This window comes from Lutra lutra, chromosome 16 (genome assembly GCF_902655055.1).
Source record: "Lutra lutra chromosome 16, mLutLut1.2, whole genome shotgun sequence".
NCBI classification, from domain to species: Eukaryota; Metazoa; Chordata; class Mammalia; order Carnivora; family Mustelidae; genus Lutra; species Lutra lutra.
Genome location: NC_062293.1, coordinates 52,387,780 through 52,409,066, shown reverse-complemented (window position 1 = coordinate 52,409,066; position 21,287 = coordinate 52,387,780). Strand labels below are relative to the sequence as shown.

Genomic DNA, 21,287 nt, shown 5'->3' with positions numbered 1-21,287 from the left:
AAAATCTTGGCTACCATGTTGGTGCCTAATGACATTCTATTTTCAGCTGTGGTCCAAACTGAGGCCTTCGTTGTGTGTTCCAAAGCAAATAGCATTGAACAACCTCCTCCCATCACCTTCATTGGACCAAGCTCAATGACCATGTTAAGGATCCCATAAATTCTGGAGAAACCACCCCAGGAAATGAGGTAGGCATTTTATCAACTGTGTATTAAATGAAAACCCAGGTCTTTAAAGGCTCACCAACAAAGGTTCCACACAAGTGCATACGTGGAGTGAGAACTTTCTGCAAAGACCTAAATAGGGCAGAAAATGAGGCAGTTTGTAGCAGAGACTGATATGAGGATGTGGCTGTTCCACAGTGGGACAATCTGGGCAAGAAGAGTGAAGAACGTGGAGGATGAGCTGCAGATTTTAAGTTACACAAGAAAATAAGATTGGGAACTGGACCCAAAGAAAATAGAACAGACACCATTCTGTGAACCACGCTAAACTGTGGTTCTGTGATTTCTAGGGAGCAGAAGCCAAAAAGTAACACCAGAACAACACTGCCTTGTATTTATAGCTCAGGTAAATTGTAGTTAACCAAACCATGTGTAGTCGGTCATCCTTAACTAATCTTCTACCTATCCTCAACATTTCTAGAGTAAAGAGCCCTTCCAATCACAGTGAGGGAGAGGTCCCAGCCAGCTAAACCTCACCAACCTGCAGAGCATCAATCCAATGGGCACAGTGGGCAAAGCAAGCAGAACTGATACCTCTGTAACATTTATTCCTTTCAGGGTCTCTCTCACAACTTATCCTTGACAGCGTCAGTATGAGCACAAGCATCCTTTCCTTCCGGTGACATTTTGATGCTGCTTCCCACGGCCATAACCAGATGAACATTCACCTTTCCAGTCATGTTGGGAAAGAGGTTCGACCAATGTGTTTTCGATGCTGACAGCTGTTATCATTGCCTAAGACCTTCCTTTGATTATTATTCTTCCCCACCCCAATCCCCACCACAAATATTAAGTACCTACTATCTACTATTGCCAAGGAAAGAAGGATCTGTATTCTGGGAGAGAGTAGGATGGGTGAAGAGTTACAGTACTGCACTGGTGTAACTAAAACACCAGGGAGCAGGTACCAGGGTCCCTAGGAAATCAGAGAAGGCTGAGTCTTTAAGGAGTTATGGAAATAATCATAAAAGTGAGCCACAACTCATTACTTTTCCAGCTATTGGGCTGAATATACACAAGTCAATCTCTCCTCAAAGAATGAAAGTCTTTTGAGTTTAAAAGAAATCTTAGCCAGGGCACCTGGGTGGTTCATTCGGTTAAGCATCTGCCTTCAGCTCAGGTCATGATCCCAGAGTCTTGGGATGGAGTCCTGTGTTGGGCTCCTTGCTCAGCAGGGAGTATGTTTCTCCCCGCTACCTCTACTCCTTCCCCCCGTGCATGCTCACTCTCTCTCTCCTCTCACTCTTGCTCTCAAATTAAAATCTTTAAAAAAAAAAAAAGAAAGAAAAGAAATTAATCTTAGCCATACTGCAAGTTAGGGCAGAAATTCTGTAGCAGCCCAAAATTATTTTTTAAGATTTTATTTACTGATTGATTTGAGAAAGAGTGTGTGCACACATGTGTGTACACGCAATTCGGGGGCGAGGCAGAAGACAAGGGAATCACAAGCAGACTCCATGCTGAGCACGAAGCCCCCGCTGGGGCTCGATCTTACGACACTGAGATTGCGACCTGAGCTGAAACCAAGAGTCTGATGCTTAACCGACTGAGCCACCCAGGCACCCCTCAAAACTACTTCTCTAGCTAAAATGTTAAAGCAAGCACTCCAAGTACTCATCTTAACCTCCAAATAAAAAGGTGTATGTGCACGTGTGTGTGTGTGAGTGTGTATGTGTATCTATATATAAGAAATCCTTACCTAGGAAGCTAAGAGAAATTTGAGTGGGAGGCACAAAAACACAATTTTGAGACAGATTTTAAATTGTATAAACATTGAAAGGTCTTACGCAAGTTGAGCAATGGCCTTATCCAAATGCAGCTTCATCCTTTCTTGACAACACAGAATAATATCAACCTCCTACTCGATTGAAAAAAAAACACACACACATTAATGTTTCATCATTGGGTATAACATCCAAAGCCAACAATGTAACAAAACATCAGCAAAGGAAAACTGTTTCTGGAAAAAAATGTCAAGTAAGACAATAAAACAATTTTTACACCCACTTACTTACCTCTATACCTTCATGGTCCTGCAATCTAAACATTAGACTGAGGTTCACCCCTTTCTAGGGCTATAAGAAAATTATATTATGGAACAAGTTGGGACAGGAGTAAAACTGTAGGATTTGTTTTGATCTCTGACCCTTAACAAAAACAGTATAACAATAAGGTAATAAATAAATTCTGGTGATGTGCAAGGCTGAACTTGATGCAAGCTTTTTTTACAATAACGATTCTTCCAAGACAAAGTTTCCCTGGGGAGGAAATGGGGCAGCCAAAAAGGGACTTCCCTCTGGCAATGCATATATCAACAGACCCAGATCTTTGGTCCAAATAGAAACTTGACTTCCACACTGGGAGGCCAGCCCTCCCTCTGTTGCCTGTGCCTGACAGCTCAGCTCCTACCCTCACAAACCCCGCTGTGTACCCCTCTACTCGACCACACACGGGGCATTCTGATGCCTCCAGGATATATACTATTACATAGCATGTGTTGTGTCAGAGACGTTTTAAGTAAACACTCTTCACTTCCCTCTGATGTTTAGAAAGAGCACATGGTCACTGTTTTCACTTTTCAAACACGGAGCAATCACACTATGCATACCATACGGTTTTGTGGCCTGCCTTTTCATCTTGTTTATTTTTATTTATTTTAAGATTTTATTTATTTATTTATTTATTTATTTATTTATTTATTTATTTAAAGAGTGCAGGGGCAGGGGCCGAAGGAAAGGGAGAAAGAGAACCTCAAGCAGACTCCCTGCTGAGTGCAAGCCCATCCGGGCTCGATCTCCCAACCCTGAGATCATGACCGGAGCTGAGATCAAGAGTGGGACGTTTAACCAACTGAGGCGCCCAGGGGCCCCCACCTTTTCATTTTAAACCTGAACATTTTCCCAGGACATTAAAACACACCATGATGAACCACCTCAGTAAATGTTTAGATGCCACCCAAAGGCATGGTTTTTTTCCAAGGTTTTGACAAATACGGCCAAATGTCCTTCAGAGAAGTTGTACCCATTTACAACAATAAATGAGAGTACACTTCCTCTCCTCACCTACTAAGCGATCACTACCAAATCCTCTCCATTTTTGCCAGTGTGATAGAACCCCTCCCCCAAACAACAAACATCCTGAAATTTGCAGGTTAATATTTTAACTGTGTATTGGCTCCTCATTTGACTTTCTTCTTTTGTGAATTACCTGCTTCTTCACTTTTTCTGTTGTTTTTTTCTTACTACTTTATAAGGATTCTTATATTTAAAATTCAATCTTTTCCATCATGGATGTCATCAATGTAGATATAAATATATACAATATAAAAATATATGTACATTTTTAACCAGTTTCTACCTTGCCTTTATATTTTTGCATCATGAGTTTGATATTTAGACAGCCAAAATCTCTATGCTGTCAAATTTATTAAGTATCCCCTTTTGGCCTCCACTTTTGCTAATTTGGTTATAAAGGTCTTCTCCACTCCAATATCAATTACTGCTCAACTATATAGTCTTCTTATTCTTTTATTGCTTCACATAAAAATATTAAATATGCTTGGAATTCATTTCAGTGATAACTCTACTGACTCATTCTTTGATCCTCTGAATTAATGAAGTGAAAAACCACATTCCCACCTCGTGTTGTCATCAAGGTTCCACCTGCCCTTACAGGTAGCAAAGGTTTTTTGCACATTTTCATAGTGAGCTGTGCAATCAGTCTTTGTTTTAGTGTTGTTCAGTCTTCGTCTTTCTCTACGGCTTGGGGGGTGTGTGTGTACCTAGTTCACTAAGGTGTTGCCAAAGGATGAGTGGAATACTGCTTGGAAAATACTACTTAACACCCAAAATCCTAGTGAGCTTTTATACTACATATACACGATGCATGTAGTGGGAATTTCTAGGACTTTAATGGGGGGAAAATGCATTTAATGAAACTCTTGCTATAAAAAATATTGATTAAAAATATTGATCAATGATTACTATATTTGAATTTAAATGATGCCATGGAATAAATGTCAGATGGTTAGGGGCAGAAGGGTTCATGGAAATAGGGAATGCCTACAACCAAAGACCTTTGGAATTGTCTCCAGCAATAATTTATCTATTAATCTGTAGGCAAGATTCATTTGGCTTTAAAAAGTTCAAGGAGGGGGTGCCTGGGTGGCTCAGTGGGTTAAGCCGCTGCCTTCAGCTCAGGTCATGATCTCAGGGTCCTGGGATCGAGCCCCGCATCGGGCTCTCTGCTCAGCAGGGAACCTGCTTCCTCCTCTCTCTCTGCCTGCCTCTCTGCCTGCCTCTCTGCCTGCTTGTGATCTCTTTCTGTCAAATAAATAAATAAATAATCTTTAAAAAAAAAAAGTTCAAGGAGTTAGCCTGGTCTAGGAGGACCAAAAAAGAGGGTACCCTGATCAATTCCCCAAGAGAAGCCATTCTGTGAGAATTTGGTGGAATATCACTGATTGAATGTGAAAGCCAACAGAATTCATGAGAAAATATTTCAATGCGGCCACCTTCTTCAACAATAGGCCTTTTAAGGCTACTTCCTTTCTTTGCCAATGTTTATTTAGTTATTCCAAAAAATTAGACCAGTATTGTTTAAATAAAAAGATATGCTAATATCACTACTTTGAGTAAGCTAAGGATACACTCATTACTTGAATTAATTGGCAATGATCAAGGTACCTTTCAGTTAACAAACTATTACTTTAACTGTAGATTTAGTTATTTTGAGATAAAGTAACCTCTGCTACTGGTCTAGAAAAATATTAAACCTCTAAAGCAATGGTGGTGGTGGTTGTTTAAAAAATAGATTTATTAAGATATAATTCATATATGATAGAGCTCATGTATTTGACTGTACAATTCAATGGTTTTTTAGTATATAAAACCATCACCAGAACCAATGGTAGAACATCCTCATTACACCCCAAAGAAACAACATACCCCTACACTGTTACCCAGTTTCTAATCTCTGGAGCCTGATTCTCCTAGGCTACCAGGAATCTACTCTCAGTCTCTATAGACTTCCCTAATACAGACATTTCATGGACATGGAATCCTGCAATGTGCAGTCCTTTGTGGCTGACTTCTTCACTTAGCATAAATTTTCAAGGATCATCCATGTAGTAGAATGTTTTAGCATCTTTTTATGGCTAAATAACATTCTATTGTATGGCTATACCACATTTTATGTATCACTCAGCAGCTGACAGACATTTGCATTGTTTCTAAATGGCTGTTATGGATAATGCTATGGACATTCATGTATAAGTTCTTGTGCAGGCATGTCCTTTTTTTTTTTTTTCCTCTTGGGCAGATACATAGGAGTAGAACTACTGAATCATATGGCTACTCTATCTTTAACGATTTTCCAAAACAGGTGTATCATTTTACCTCTACACCAGCACATCCTCACCAACACCTGTTATTATTTGTGTTTCTGAGTATAGACATCCTGGGTTGGGGCGGGGGTGTGAGGTAGTATTCCATTGTGGTTTTATTTGCATCTCCCTGATGAACTAATGATGCATTTTTTTAATGTGTTTATCAGCCATGTGCATATTCACTTTGGAGAACTCTCTGTTCAGATCCTTTGCCTAGTTTTTGTTGGGTTATTTGGGGTTTTTTATCTTTAATTTTTAGAGTTATTTATATATTATAGATAACCTTATCAGATATATAATTTGAGATTTTTCTTCTATTCTATGGACTGTCTTTTCACTTTGTTGATGACGTTCTTTAAAGCATCAAAGTTTGTCCTTTTGATGATCAATTGATCTCTTTTTTCTTACGTTGTGTGTTTTGGTGTCAGATTTAAGAAATGGTTGCCGACTCCAGTGTCACCAGTATTTATGCCTATGTTTTCTTCTAAGAGTCTTACAATTGTAGCTCTTACATTTAAATCCTTGATCCACTTTTATTCAATTTTTTAGATATGGTGGGATGTCGGAGTCCAACTTCAATCTCTTGCACACAGACATCCAACTGTCCCATCACCGTTTGTTCATGAAAGCATTTCTTTCCCATTGACTCATCTCGGCACCCTTGTTGAAGACGAATTGATTGTAAAAGGGAGGGTTTATTTCTGGATTCTCAAATTCTATTCCGTTGATCTATATGCCTATCTTTATTGCCAGTACTACTGTCTCATGTATTGTAGCTTTGTAGTAAGTTTTTAAATAAAGAAGTGTGGGTCCTCTGAATTTCTTCTTTTTCAGTATTATTTTGGCTATTCTGAATCCCTTGAATTTCCACACCAATTTCAGGATCAGCTTGTCAATTTTTACAAAGAAGTCAGCTGGGAGTTTGACAAGGATTCTGTTGAATATATGGTCCATGTTGAGAAGTATAGACACCATAACACTATGTAAGCCTTCAAATATACACACATGATTTGTCCTTTCATTTATGTCTTCATTAATTCCTACCAACAATATTTTATAGTGGTTCTGAACTCCAGTTGTTCACTAAAATTATCTGGGGAATATTTTTTTTTCACTTTTTTTTTTTAATTTTTTTATTTTTTCAGCATAACAGTATTCATTATTTTTGCACCACACCCAGTGCTCCATGCAATCTGTGCCCTCTACAATACCCACCACCTGGTGCCCCCAACCTCCCACTCCCCACCCCTTCAAAATTCTCAGATCGTTTTTCAGAGTCCATAGTCTCTCATGGTTCACCTCCCCTTCCAATTTCCCTCAACTCCCTTCTCCTCTCCATCTCCCCTTGTCCTCCATGCTATTTGTTATGCTCCACAAATAAGTGAAACCATATGATAATTGACTCTCTCTGCTTGACTTATTTCACTCAGCATAATCTCTTCCAGTCTCTGGGGAATATTTTTAATACCAATACCTAATCCCCATTCCAGATTTGATGACAATGACGTACAAATGTAGATTCATCAATGATGGGGGGTGTTGGTCATGGGGGAGGCTATATGTTCCCGTATAGTAGGGGCTATATGGGAAACCTCTATGCCTTACCCTCAATTTTGTTGTGATTCTAAAACTGCTCTAAAAAAATTAATTCTTTAAAAAGGAATGGGGCTGTCTTCCCTACAACTGTATTTAAGAATAAACCTCATTGAGCATTTACCCATCAAAAAAGGCACCACTCAAATTATGTATACAGTATAATTCTAATCTTGAAGACATATTTGTGTGTCTTTAAGTTGGGTGGTGTCTAAGTATGATTAATAAAAAGAAATTCTCTGAAATTCTCTGAATAAACTGAAATTCTCCAAAGTTAACAGTGATTTCTGTCCAACTGAAATTCAGGTGATTTTTATCTTTCTTCATCCTAGTCTGTATCTTTTGAATTCTCTCAATGAACATCTATTACTTTTATAACCCAAAAAAATCTTTTCTAAATGCTATAAACATTTGATACTATATTGTATGAATATAAACATATTGATACTATACTGAAACTTCTTACTTATAAATGGCTTCATCTAACACAAATTTCATTTGTTTGTTTCTATACATTAAGCATATGTTTGCAACTACATTTCTTGTTGTTGACCGTACTTACCGTCAACAATTCAGTTTCTACTTCATCGTGAACTAGATCGATCCCCATTCTCTTCTCTCGATGAAATAGACATTCTCGGGCTACCTACAGATACACAAATAATGGAAAGCACTAATACAGAGTAACTAAAATCAGTGATGAGCAGTTCTAAGGATCTGTTCCTAAAACAAGTCAATAGATAGTCCCAATACCAACTTACCAACTTTTCAAGCCATTTTGTCCAAAATCCAGCATGAGATCCACCATAACAACTAAGTAAATCCTAATTGCTAGTTAAGAGGTAGAGTTCACCCTTCAAAGTGGTTTGGGAAAAAAATCTAATTTGGAAAGGTGACAAAATCAGGCATTTGGCATCGACTTAATTCCTACAAATTAACTTCTGAGAAAATTACTTAGCATTAATTTCTGCTATAGAAATAATATCCTGAAACACAGTCTCCAGGATATTATTTTCAAACATTTTCTACTGAGAAGAGTGAGGAAGAAACAAATTATTATCCTTAAAGAAGCCAAAATATTAGTGTAGCCAAAAATCCAAGTGATTACTTTTAAGTACCATTTATTATTTTCCTAATTACAAAAATAATGTGCTTTATCCATTAAAAAGAAAAAAAACATAGAAAAGTAGAAAATGATTTAACCATAGTCCTATCACTGTTTTGCTTGTTGTTTATAACAAAACAGAGGTTATAATGTCCTTTACAATTTTATATTATGTTTTTTAGGATTGACATTAAATGGTAGGCTCCAGTCGTAAAATATTCCCTGAGACAAAATATGCTAATGACTCAAGTGGAAAACAGCTTGGATGGCTAACAATCGATTATGAAAGAACATGATGCAAAAGTTAAAATACTTTTTTCAAAGACTATTTCATGACTTGGAGTAACCAGATAATGTTAATGTTTTCAGCCTAAAATGTAATAGTACATACACTGTAATCTGGACATCATATTACTGAACAAAAGCTTTGAATGAATGTATATTTTTTAATAGTAAAAATTCACATTTACAAGAAAATAGGTTGACGGGAACTCTGATTATTTTCATGTATATTCCTAAACTGCTTTTTGCAAATTCCTACTAACCCAAGGTCTAGTAGGATTCTACTCATCTTACCAGCAACATAGAAAGGCATCCATCTTCTTCACTTTGGCCACTCTAGATGTCATCAGTTTCCACCGTTGCAAATATGTTAGGCCAAAGATGGATATTTCCTTGATTTCTCATTTTTATTAGGGAATCTTAACACTTTTTTTCTTATATTAGTTGATCACCTGGATTTTCCCTCTTGAGATATATCTGTTTATGTGACTAATTCTAATTTTAATCAGGACCTTCCTACACTGTGCTGATAGTAAATATTTGAACACAGAAGAATATTTGGACAAAAATTGCAGAAAAAAATACAAATTAGACCCGTCTCACTGAAAGGAATAATGAAAGGAAGAAACAGGATGTCCCCCCAAAATTCAGAGGGTAAGTGGCTATCATTTTAAGGATACTCTAAAGTGGGCTGGGTAAGGTGGGGTGCAGATCAGCCCAGGATTCCTCAAAATAAGCCAGAGCATGAAGAAAGTACGGAAGGGTTTCTGATCCTGAAAAACATCTCATGGTGAGTTAATTTAAAAGGACATCATTTGAGAAGTCCTTTCTTGGAATTTCTGGTGGTTGTGTGTACTTGCGTGTGATTGTGTTTTGTGGGGGGAAGAGGTGGGTGTGCACAATAAGAAGTAACAATGTGCAGGGTCTCCAACAAACTCTTCAACCTGCTAGACTTCTAGCTGCTTAATTCTCTAAACTCTTCTGCTACAGATGTCATAATGAAGACCTACTGCAAATGCTTATCACATGGAAAATATCATACAAACATGAAGAAAAATGGTGTTTGCCTCATCAATATATAGATACCTTCTGAAATAATTTCTGTAATTTGTGTATCTTCAACTACAGAATGTCTTCTTTCAATGGTGGTGGGTAGAGTGGTGTTGGAGCTCCCCCCAGGCATCACACACTCAGTGGGGTGAGAGGTGGCCAGAGGCCAGCAACAAACTAACATGCTACCTCCACGACTGCAACATCTGGCTTAACCTCAGGCCCATTACTCTATTCAATCAAACTCACCCCACCTCCTAAAGTGGTCTCCTTGATCATTTCACTGTGCTCTAAAAAGATATCATAACATATACACAGGAGGCATTTCATGACACAGATTAAAAGATTAAAAGACTAGCACTTTTTTCCCCTCAAATATTATATACAATAATCCAGGGACAGCAATGCCCAAGCAGCCTTTTAAATAAATGGAAAGATGCCATTCTCACTATAAGGGTGTCTCTCTGTTTAACCTTTTTTGCTTTGCACTCAGAATTCATTCTACTTAAATGGTTGTTCTGTAGGATGTATAAAGCTCGTCATGGTTTTACCAACTCCTGGAAGTAGTTACAGATATACTGATAGGATGTTGGCTTCTATAGGTAAAGTGAAACATAATTCGACAGATAATAACCACAGTAATTCAGCCAGTGGATTATAATCATATAAATATCCAGTGTCTTTTATCATAAGGTCTTATATTTACCTGAAGAGGGGCTTCTGTCTCCATCAAAGCCCTCTCCAATTTTTTCTTAACATCAGTGAGTTCATTTGTCTCTCCAATCATTGCATCCAACTCATGAGTGATTTCAGATTTCCAAAATCCTATGTCATTGACTCGTTCTCCCAAATTCTGGGTGGAGTCTGCTTGAGTTTTTCTTGTTTGCTGATATTTGTCTTGAATCAGGCGAGATGTATCTACCCTTAGTCTCTCTGAATTATGTCGGGAAGTGTTGGATTCTAGATAGTTGGTCAAATTGGACCTGTACCAATCATCAGGAGTATACCTTGTGAAGAGAGTGGTTCTATTGGAAACAAAGGGAAGCATGGCACTCTCGCACACCTTCTGAGATCTGGTGCAGTAAGGACCCAAGGTCGGCAAGTTGGAGGCTACTTTGTAGTATGTGCTTGGTCTCCAAGGAAGGCTCAAGGTATGGGTTAAATTGTAGTGGGGGAAGCGGTCCCTATAGCTTGATGCCATAGTACTGATGGCTGGTAGAAAGTTGGTTGGTGTTGGTCTAGGGTGGGCATAAGTTGCCGTTAATGTAGAACCTAAAGGCTCCATGATGCTCAAACACTATTTGTAAATCTCTCCTGTTGGGCGGGGGGAGGGTGTATAAAAACAAACAGTCACATAAATTAATCTTTGGTAAAAATGTACAAATGAAAGCCACATTTGACTTTTAGTAGCAGTACTCCCTAACATATTAGGAATTTGTTCTAATTTGATATCCACCTTTACCAGTGATAATATGTTCCAAAAATATTTTTTCCCATCTCTGTTTCCAGAATATACTAAAAATTACATTTTTTTTTAAATTGGCCACTTGAATTTCTGAATTTTTAAAAAATCATTACTTAAATTCAAGTTATTATTATCTTGTAACAAATCTAAATTAAGAGCCTCAAGTATGCATTTTAACAGGGATACAAATCTTGCCTCTGCTATTTACTAGCTGTGAGGCATTGGGCAAATTAGTTAACCTATTTGTGCCTCAATTTTCTCATCTCTAAATTGGGAATAATAGTAGTACTTACTTCTCTGGATTATTATGAGAGGTAGTAATAGCAAGGTGTTACTTGGCAGCATTTCCCCTACCAAGTCATCCTAAATGAGCACCAAACTGGTATAACAACAGTGTGCTTGGTATGCAAACATACCTCAAGGCAAATACTTGGCTCCCTTCTCTTGGCAACTTGCCACCTCTAGGCACCTCCAGTATAGACACTTTAGGGCAGTTAGGAGGGCTAAGTAAGATAATGCTACATATTTGGAATGCTTATCATAGTTCTGGGCTCAAAATAGATGTTCAATAAATGTGAGCTTTTTAAACTACTAGGCCAGGGGCCCCTGGGTGGCTCCGTGGGTTAAAACTCTGCCTTCCACCCAGGTCATGATCCCAGGGTCCTGGGATGTAGCCTTGCATCAGGCTCTCTGCTCAGTGGGGAGCCTGCTTCCCCCTCTCTCTCTTCCCCCTCTCTCTGCCTGATCTCTCTCTGTCAAATAAATAAAATCTTTAAAAAATAATAATAAATAAACTATGAGGCCAAAAGTATATACAAAATAAAAGATAAATATACAGCTCCCAAAAAGTGAACCCTCTGAACACTGAACTATTCATTAGTAGTTGTTTCTGTCCAGATATTTCCTATTATATACCAACATATGTATCATTTTTAAGGCTATCTTAAAAATGCTACTTATATACCATTTATACATATGAACAGAGATTTTTTAGATACAAATATTGAATTATCTTAATATTATAGGTATTATTTAGAACATGCATTTTTTAAATATATATTTCTGATCTCTCCCCTTGTTAGAACATACAGATCCACTTCATCTTTTTTACCAGTTGAAAGGTATTCTATTGTCTGGAACTTTTGGTTATTATTACCCAGAAAGTCAAGATGCCACAGCCTATGACATACTTTTCAGCATGTAAACATCATTCTGTTTGGTTGTTAATGTCTATGGATCCATTTACTGAAAAGGAAAAATAAATCAGATCCAATTCTATAACCACCTCAGGAAAAAAAAATCATTTGATGATTATTTAAATAGCTATGTCTTGAGGCCTTTGGTCCCCAAACCACAAAATAATCTATTTGTAGAACTGTGGTTAGATTGAAACACACTCATTTCACATGCGGTGGGACAGCTGCCCACGCCATGGTGGTGGCCCACACAACCCTAGCTCCTCACCTCTTCCTAATTCTTCCCTCCCTCAGTCCCCAGATACCTTGTACTGGCCAAGCTTAGGAGTATGGTGGTAAAAGAGAAATCTTAATAATCATTTGCAGTTCTTCCCCTCAGTTTGAAAGTTAAACAGTTTTTTGAAAAAGTAAATTCAAAGCAACTTGAGACCTTAGGGTCTTCATGACTACTTTCAGTTCTAACCTCTTCTCCAGTCAAATCTAGAAATAATCTTGTCAGTTTTCTTTCGGCAAGAAACTTCAAGTGGGCTTTGGGCCACTCTTACTTGGATTTTCTTAATTCTTGACAGTAAAAGCTAGCGAATCATTTGGTCCTTCAACCAAGGAATTCTAAGTGTAGAGTTACCACATATGTTTACCCAACACCTATTATGTTGAAGTCTTGAGGCATCTAAACCCATGTTTATCAAATCATGAGTCATCTACTATGAGTGGTGATTTATGAAACGCAGAAGTTCATAAGCCAGAGGAGACAGACGGATTGAGAAATTCAATATAGCTTTAAAAAGTTTCCAGTGATATATCTTTTAATTAGGGATGGGATATAATTTAAAATCTGGAATCTGAAGCATAAAGCTCCAGATACATCTCTCAGATGTAGAGCTCCTGGTGTGTGGCCATAAGTTTCACATGGAGACAATATTCTACACAAGACACAATGTTCTATATGTTGCACAATGGAAGTTCTAGCTGCAGCCAGCCATCTTATAAGTCGTTCAGGAAGGCTGATTAGAAGACAATAGCACAGCAACATCTTATATTTTGGGTCATTATTGGTCAAGGAAACCGAGGGTATCATGGCCTAAGAAATACTTAAAAAATCAAAATAGACTTCTGACTCCAACCATGATAGAGTAATAAAAACTAGACTTAGCCTCTTATATCTAAAACACTAGACAAAATATATGAAACACCTGTCTTGGAAAATAAGCAGGACAAGACTCTGATCTCTGAGAAAAGAGAAACAAATAAGGCAAGCCATCTGATTGTCCTGTCATTCTGTCTGGAGGCAATTTCCAGATTACAGGAAAAACAGGTGAAAACTGAACAGATCCTGGCAACTTTGTGAGTTGAGGAGGAGATCAGAATTTTAGGAAGCTGGGACAGTTGGAAGTTGTGAAGCAGGATTCCAGAATAAAGCAAACTATGTAGAAAAATAGCTCCCTAAATCTATATAGGGGTCCACTTGCATCTTTGCTGTGCAATAGGCTGCACATAGATCAAGGGACACTACATGAACTTTGGCAAAGAATGATGGCAGGGTTCTATTTCTAGAGTGGGTGGAGAGACATTTTGAACTCAGACCAGTCAGAGTGGAGTGACAGCAGGGTTCAATTTCTAGAGTCAGTGGAGAGACATTTTGAACTCAGACCAGTCAGAGTGGAAAGTTGTTGGTGATTACCTAGAGCATCCCATGGAGACCCCAGAGGAGTCACACATTAGAGATAAGGCTGACCTATCTCCAGAGTGAAAGTACTAAAGATTCATCCCATCAAAGCTTAAAAAGAGGCCTCCAAGAGATCAAATTAATCCACAAGTAATTTAATTGCCTGACAACATCAAGACATTCAAATATGTAATATCACAATGTCCAGCATTCAATCAATATTACCAGACATGCCAAGTAGCAGAAAAAATTCTGACACATAATTAGGAAAAATTGTTGACTGCAACAGGAAAGATTTGATAGAACAAAGATTTGATAGAACAAGCAAACAATGTACAAGTATTTAAAAGAAAACAAGAACATAATGAAGGTAAAACAAGAACAAGATCTTTAAAAAAGAACCACAAAACAAACTGAGGGTTGGTGGGGGGAGGGGGGTTGGGAGAGGGGGGGTGGGGTTATGGATATTGGGGAGGGTATGTGCTATGGTGAGTGCTGTGAAGTATGTAAACCTGGCGATTCGCAGACCTGTACCCCTGGAGATAAAAATATATGTTTATAAAAAATAAAATTAAAAAAAAAAAAACAATAGGAGCAACAATAAAAAAAAAACAATAAAAAAGAACCAATGTAACTTTAGGAATAAAACATACAACATATACTTATACAGTATATACTAGAACAATTTTACTAGATGAGATTAACTGCAGGATAGACACCAGAGAAATAAAGATTAGTGAGTTTAAATCTAACTAAACCAAAGCACAGACTTTCTTTAAAGGAAAAAGAGAGAGAGAGAGAGAAAATCCTCAGTAATATAGGCACAATATCAAATAAACTAACATCACATATTTGGGGTGTCAGTCATATAGAAAGGGGAGGGAGACAAAAATATTTGAAGAAATAATGGCTGCATAGTTTCCAAATTTGATGAAAACTACAAATCCCTAGGTCTTAGAAGCTCCAAACACTCCAAGAAGATAAACACACACCCAAACACACATGTGTGCTCACACTACCACTATCATCACCATCACCACCATCACCTCAAGGATCATCATAATCAAATTGCTGAAAATCAGCAATAAAGAGAAAAACTTAAAGTCAGAACAAAAATACACTATTCTTTTTTTCAAAAGATTTTATGTTACTATATAATGGGTTGTAATGCATATTTTTAAAAGAATTGATATTCTAACTGTTCGATTTTAATTTCTAATATAATAAATATCAGTGGATGCAATCCACATAAAGTTCTTTGAGATACTCAACATGAGGTTGTTTGAGTACAAAGGGGTCCTGAGACCAAAAAGATTCAAAACAGAATTAAAGCTAATCAGCTAAAAGGGGAAGGGAAAAATAGAAGACTGACAAAGATACATAATCCAAGAGAAAAGAGACAAAAGTAAGACAGAATCAAGTAGCAAGATGGTAGACACAAACCAAATCACACTGATAATTATATTTATAATAAATGGTTAAACAGTCAAATTAAAAGACACAGATTTTTAAGCTGGTTTTTAAAAAGCAATATTGAACGATATGCCATCTCAAAAAATCCATTTTAATTGTAAAGCATAGATAAGTTAAAAATAAAAGAATGGGAAAAGGCACACCATGTAAATACAAATCAAAAGAATATTGAAGTGGCTATATTAATAACAAACCAAACAGATTTCAGGACAATAAATACCATCACAGATAAAGAGGGAAATAGGGATAAAAGGTTTAATCAAGGAGCTTTAATGATATTCAATGTCTAGGTAACCACCAATAGAATATTAAACACATAAAGCAAAAACTGGGAGAACTAAAATGAGAAATAGACCCATAGCTATAGCAGATATTTCAACACACTTCTGTCAGTAATTGTTAGAACAAATACAAAATTGGTAATAAATAGGCTATTTGAAAAATACAACTAACTGGACCTAATTTATATCTACACACCACTCAAAACAGCAGATTCTTTTGTATCTATATGAGATGACAGATGTTAACTAAACTGATTGCGGTAGCCATTTCACAATATATGTAAGATATTATGCTGTACATCTTAAACTCATACATGTTATATGTCAATTTATCTCAATAAAACTGAAAGAAAAAATATATTTAAACAGCAATTGCATACAATTTCCAACTACACTGAGAATATTTAACAAGGTAAACCATATACTGACCCTTAAACAAGTTCTCAATAAACATAAAATACTGAAATGATACAGAATATGTTCACTGACTATATCAAACTAAATTAGAAATCAAAAATAGAAAGATATTTGGAAAATTCTCAAATAGCAAGAAATTAAACAACACACTTTTTTCTAAGTAGGCTCCACACCCAGCATGAATCCCAATGCGGGGCTTGAACTCATGATCCTGAGATCAAAATCTGAGCCGACTTCAGGAGTAGAATGCTAGGGGTGCCGGGGTGGTTCAGCAGTAAGCGTCTGCCTTCAGCTCAGGTCATGATCTCAGGGTCCTGGGATAGAGCTCCCTGCTCAATGGGAAGCCTGCTTCTCCCTCTCTCACTCCACCTGTTTGTGTTCTCTCTCTTTCACTGTCTGTCAAATAAATAAGTAAAATCTTAAAAAAAAAAAAAAGTAGAATGCTCAAATGACTGAGCCACCCATGCACCCCTAAACAACACACTTCTAAATATCCTCTAGGTCAATGAAGAAAAATTAGAAAACATTTGGAACTGAATGAGAATAAAAACAGAGCATATCAAAATTGTGAGATGCAGCTAAAATAGTGTTTAGGCAGAAGTGTATAGCTTTCAATGCTCACACTAGAAAATTAGCTAAAATCAATGATCTTGGGACACCTGGGAGGCTCAGTTGGTTAAGCATCTGCCTTCAGCTAAGGTCATGGTCCCAGGATCCTGGGATCAAGTCCCACATCATTGCTCAGCAAGGAGCCTGATTCTCCATCTCTCTCTGCCCTTCCAACCCTGCTCATGCTCTCTGTGTCATTCTACTCTCTCTCTCTCTCTCAAATAAATAAATAAAATATTTTAAAATGTTTTGAAATAAAATAAAATCAATGTCCTCCACTTTATTCTTGATGGCAAGGTGTGGAGCGGAGGATTGGGGCAACAAAGTAAGACCAAAGTAGAAGGAAATAAATAATAAAAAGAGAAAAGTCAATGAAATAGAAAATGGACAAACGGGGGGGAAAAAGCAGTGAGACTCTAACAGTAAAATTGACAGACCTCTCACCAGACTGACCAAGATAAAAAGAGAGGAGATAAATTACTAATATCAGGAAAGAAAAAGAGATATTGACACAGACCCCCCCCACAAACATTAAACAGTTAATAAAACAATGTTACTAACAACTTTACTCCAAGAAATTTGACAACAGGGACGAAATGTACAAAATGCTTTAAAAAGACAAACACCCAAAACTGACTAAAGAAGAATTTGATCACTTGAATAACCCTGTAGTACTTAAAGAAGCTGCGTCTCTAGTTTAAAATCTTCCCTCAAAGAAAACTTCAGACCTAAATGGGTTTGTTCATGAATTCTACCAAAGTTTTAAGGAGGAGTTTTTTTAAAAGCCTATGGCTTACTTTGATGATGTGACTTTTACAACGTTTAAATCATTCTCTAAATTCTAACTCAGTCACATCTTAACAGGCCTATGAAGCACATACTAAGATCATTAACTGATGCTATAAATGTCTCCTATTTGCAAGCAAACTGAACAAATTCTTTGGAAAAATGGCTGAAAATAGCTGTGGAAAAATTCATACCCTAAATTATGCAATTGTTTTTCTATTATACTTTTGGCATGAACCGAAAAACATTTTAAGAAATGAAGTCAAATACAGTGTATTTATTTAATGTGGAGTCAATAGTTACTTACCTACTGGAAAAAAATGCTATAATTGTCTTCTATAAATATTAACATGCTAAAAATATAATCAATAACACAAAGACTATAGGTACTGAGAAGCCTCACTTATAATCCAGAAGATGACCTCAAGTAGGATAAACATATTTTATTAGCATATTTAGTCAAGATTTTAAAATCATAAATATTTTAAGGCATAAAAACCTGTGGATTATTTTGTACAGAAGACAGGACAAGAACAGATTTCCATGAATTTCTCCACATTCTGCCTCAGATAAGTGACCAGGATAGGCTTAACTGATCACATACAAACCCCCTTAGCTGCTTTGGTTGTATCCATCTAATTACTCACACTTCCAAACTGGGGCAAAAATGAAACACTGCCCCCACTGCATTAACGAGCAGCTGACTTTTTAAAAAATGTTGAAAATAGAACTACCCTATGACCCTGCAATTGCACTGCTGGGTATTTACCCTAAAGATACAAACGTAGTGATCCGAAGGGGCTCGTGCACCCGAATGTTTATAGCAGCAATGTCTACAATAGCCAAACTATGGAAAGAACCTAGATGTCCATCAACAGACGAATGGATAAAGAAGATGTGGTATATATACACAATGGAATACTATGCAGCCATCAAAAGAAATGAAATCTTGCCATTTGCGACGACGTGGATGGAACTAGAGGGTATCATGCTTAGCGAAATAAGTCAATCGGAGAAAGACAACTATCATATGATCTCCCTGATATGAGGGAGAGGAGATGCAACATGGGGGGTTGAGGGGGTAGGAGAAGAGTAAATGAAACAAGATTGGATTGGGAGGGAGACAAACCATAAGTGACTCTTAATCTCACAAAACAAACTGAGGGTTGATGGGGGGAGGGGGTTGGGAGAGGGGGTGGGGTTATGGATATTGGGGAGGGTATGTGCTATGGTGAGTGTTGTGAAGTGTGTAAACCTGGCGATTCGCAGACCTGTTCCCCTGGGGATAAAAATATATGTTTATAAAGCTGTTAAAAAAAAAAAAAAAAAGAAAGGATGAATACCCAAGTTTTGTAGCAACATGGACGGGACTGGAAGAGATTATGCTGAGTGAAATAAGTCAAACAGAGAGAGTCAATTATCATATGGTTTCACTTATTTGTGGAGCATAACAAATAGCATGGAGGACAAGGGGAGATGGAGAGGAGAAGGGAGTTGAGGGAAATTGGAAGGGGAGGTGAACCATGAGAGACTATGGACTCTAAAAAACGATCTGAGAATTTTGAAGGGGTGGGGGGTGGGAGGTTGGGGGCACCAGGTGGTGGGTATTGTAGAGGGCACGGATTGCATAGAGCACTGGGTGTGGTGCAAAAATAATGAATATTGTTATGCTGAAAAAATAAAAATTTTAAAAAAAATTATATCAGATTTCAACATTTAAGCAATTTATCTTTATGCATATACTAAATATGAATAAATAAGTAAATAAGTAAATAAATAAATAAATAAATAAATAAGAAGCTCCAGCCAGCCATCTTATAAGTCATTCAGAAAGACTGATTAGAAGACAATAGCATGGCAACATCTTATATTTTGGGTCATTAAGTTAATCCCTTTCTTCCAAAAAAATGTATAATACAGAACCCTCTTCACTGAGACTGGAAATATAAATTAACATACATTGGAGACCTATGTGGCAGCATCTAACAAAAAAGGCTGAAAAAGCACATTCCCTATCACTCAGCAATGCAACCTTTTGATATACCTAGAGAAACTCAAATACATACCGAAGAATGTAGAAGAATGTACAAGAATGTTTCTAACAGTTTTTAAAAGGAAACAGTCTAAAAGTCTATCAAGAGGAGTAGGCATATATCATTTGTGTTAAGTTCATACAATCATTATCACATAGCAGTTAAAATGAATGACCTACAGCACGATACCATTATATAAACTTTGAAAACAACACTGTATATTCGTTTTTGAACAAATACATAAGTAGAAACGGTCTACGAATATACAGAATGTAAGTAAACAGCAAGTTCTGGTAGGTGCGTATTGCTGGGAAAGAAGGGGAATGGGATTCCCAAGGGATGCATAGGAGGGAGGTCTCATCCACGACTGTAAAGTTGTTAGCTTGTTTGTTTAAGTGAGGCATGGATGCTTGAACACTCTACTTATTGCAGAAAATATTTCACTTTAAAAAGAAAAGAGTTGGGGGGGGGGGGTTGGGTGGCTCAGTGGGTTAAGCCTCTGCCTTGGCTCAGGTCATGATCTCAGGGTCCTGAGATCGAGCCCCACCCACATCAGGCTCTCGGCTCAGCAGGGAGCCTGCTTCCCCCTGTCTCTCTGCCTACCTCTCTGCCTACTTGTGATCTCTGTCAAATAAGTAAATAAAATCTTAATTTAAAAAAAGAGTAGAATATTTTATCAGAAACCTCGGAACACTTTGTCTATTAGTGAAACAATTTGCTTGTTTTCACGGTGGCCAAACAAGTAATATTATGCATTTCTGAAATATTTATCTACACCATCATAAGCATCCAGGGAGGAAACATAAAGGGGTTTGATCTAAAATGTCCAAACACAAGTTAAGAGCTTCAGGGTCAGAGCAGAAGAGAATTGGCCGCAGACCAAGAGGGAGCACCTGCCCTGATCAGAATCTTGGGAACTCTCCGGGAACCGCCAGGCGGTTGGACGGCCCTCCCCTGGGCGGCCCTTGAAAACCCAGCGGAGGAGGCCGGACCCAGCGCTGCAGTGGCAAAGCACAGCACCGCTCACCGGTATAAGAAATTACAGGAGTGAGCACAGGGTCGAGGGGTCGGACGCCCCTTTGCTGGTTCCGCATTTGGAAATAACTTCTCAGTCCTTGACAACAAGCATCAGGCATGGGGGGGGGGGGGTAGCAGGTGCCCGTGGGTCTGTGTGGTTTCTATTTTGAAGGGTGGGGGCAGGGAAGTGCAGATTAGGGAGAGGAATTCCAGGGTTACCAGGACTTCACCCCGAATTCTGAGGTCAGACGTTGGGGCTTCACTGGGGAAGGGGAGGCTGTAGGGGTCGTCCCAGCGGCAGGCAGGAGCCGACCAGACCACTCACCTGTCAGCGGCTGCGGGCGAGGGGCGGGGAAGGGGCGGTGAGCGGGAAGGGTGGCAGTCCCCCACCTACCGCCCTTGGTGGCTGGGACCCCAACCCGTCCGGTCCTGGCCCCGCCTTCCCCACCTGTGACGTCAGCTCCCGTGGACCACTCAACGACCGCCCCTGCCAGCTCGCCGGGAGCCCATTGGCCGGTGGGAGGCGGGAGGCGGGAGTGGGAGGAACGGAGGGAAACCCAGAGGCAGGCGGTTGCCATGGACGCTCTCGCGTCTCGTAACCACGGCTCCAGGGGAGACCTGCTGGGTCGCGGAGGTGAGGGGCGGGGGGGGGGGGGGGGGGGGGAGTGCAACCCAAGGGAGGGCCCGCGGTGATACCCCGCCTC

General features: G+C 38.5%; 1 protein-coding gene across 1 annotated transcript in view; it reads right to left on the bottom strand.

Moving 5' to 3' along the window:
- TEKT3 (tektin 3) overlaps positions 1 to 21,045 on the bottom strand; it is a 46,122-nt gene extending 25,077 nt beyond the window's left edge. Inside the window, exons 1-4 of the mRNA XM_047709163.1 lie at positions 20,909 to 21,045; positions 10,347 to 10,954; positions 7,766 to 7,849; positions 2,012 to 2,082 (exon numbers count right to left, since the gene is read on the bottom strand). Coding sequence (XP_047565119.1) covers positions 2,012 to 2,082; positions 7,766 to 7,849; positions 10,347 to 10,925 — 734 coding nt within the window. The 5' untranslated portion in view covers positions 10,926 to 10,954; positions 20,909 to 21,045. The remainder of the gene's footprint in view (positions 1 to 2,011; positions 2,083 to 7,765; positions 7,850 to 10,346; positions 10,955 to 20,908) is intronic.
- Between the last annotated feature and the right edge of the window lie 242 nt (positions 21,046 to 21,287).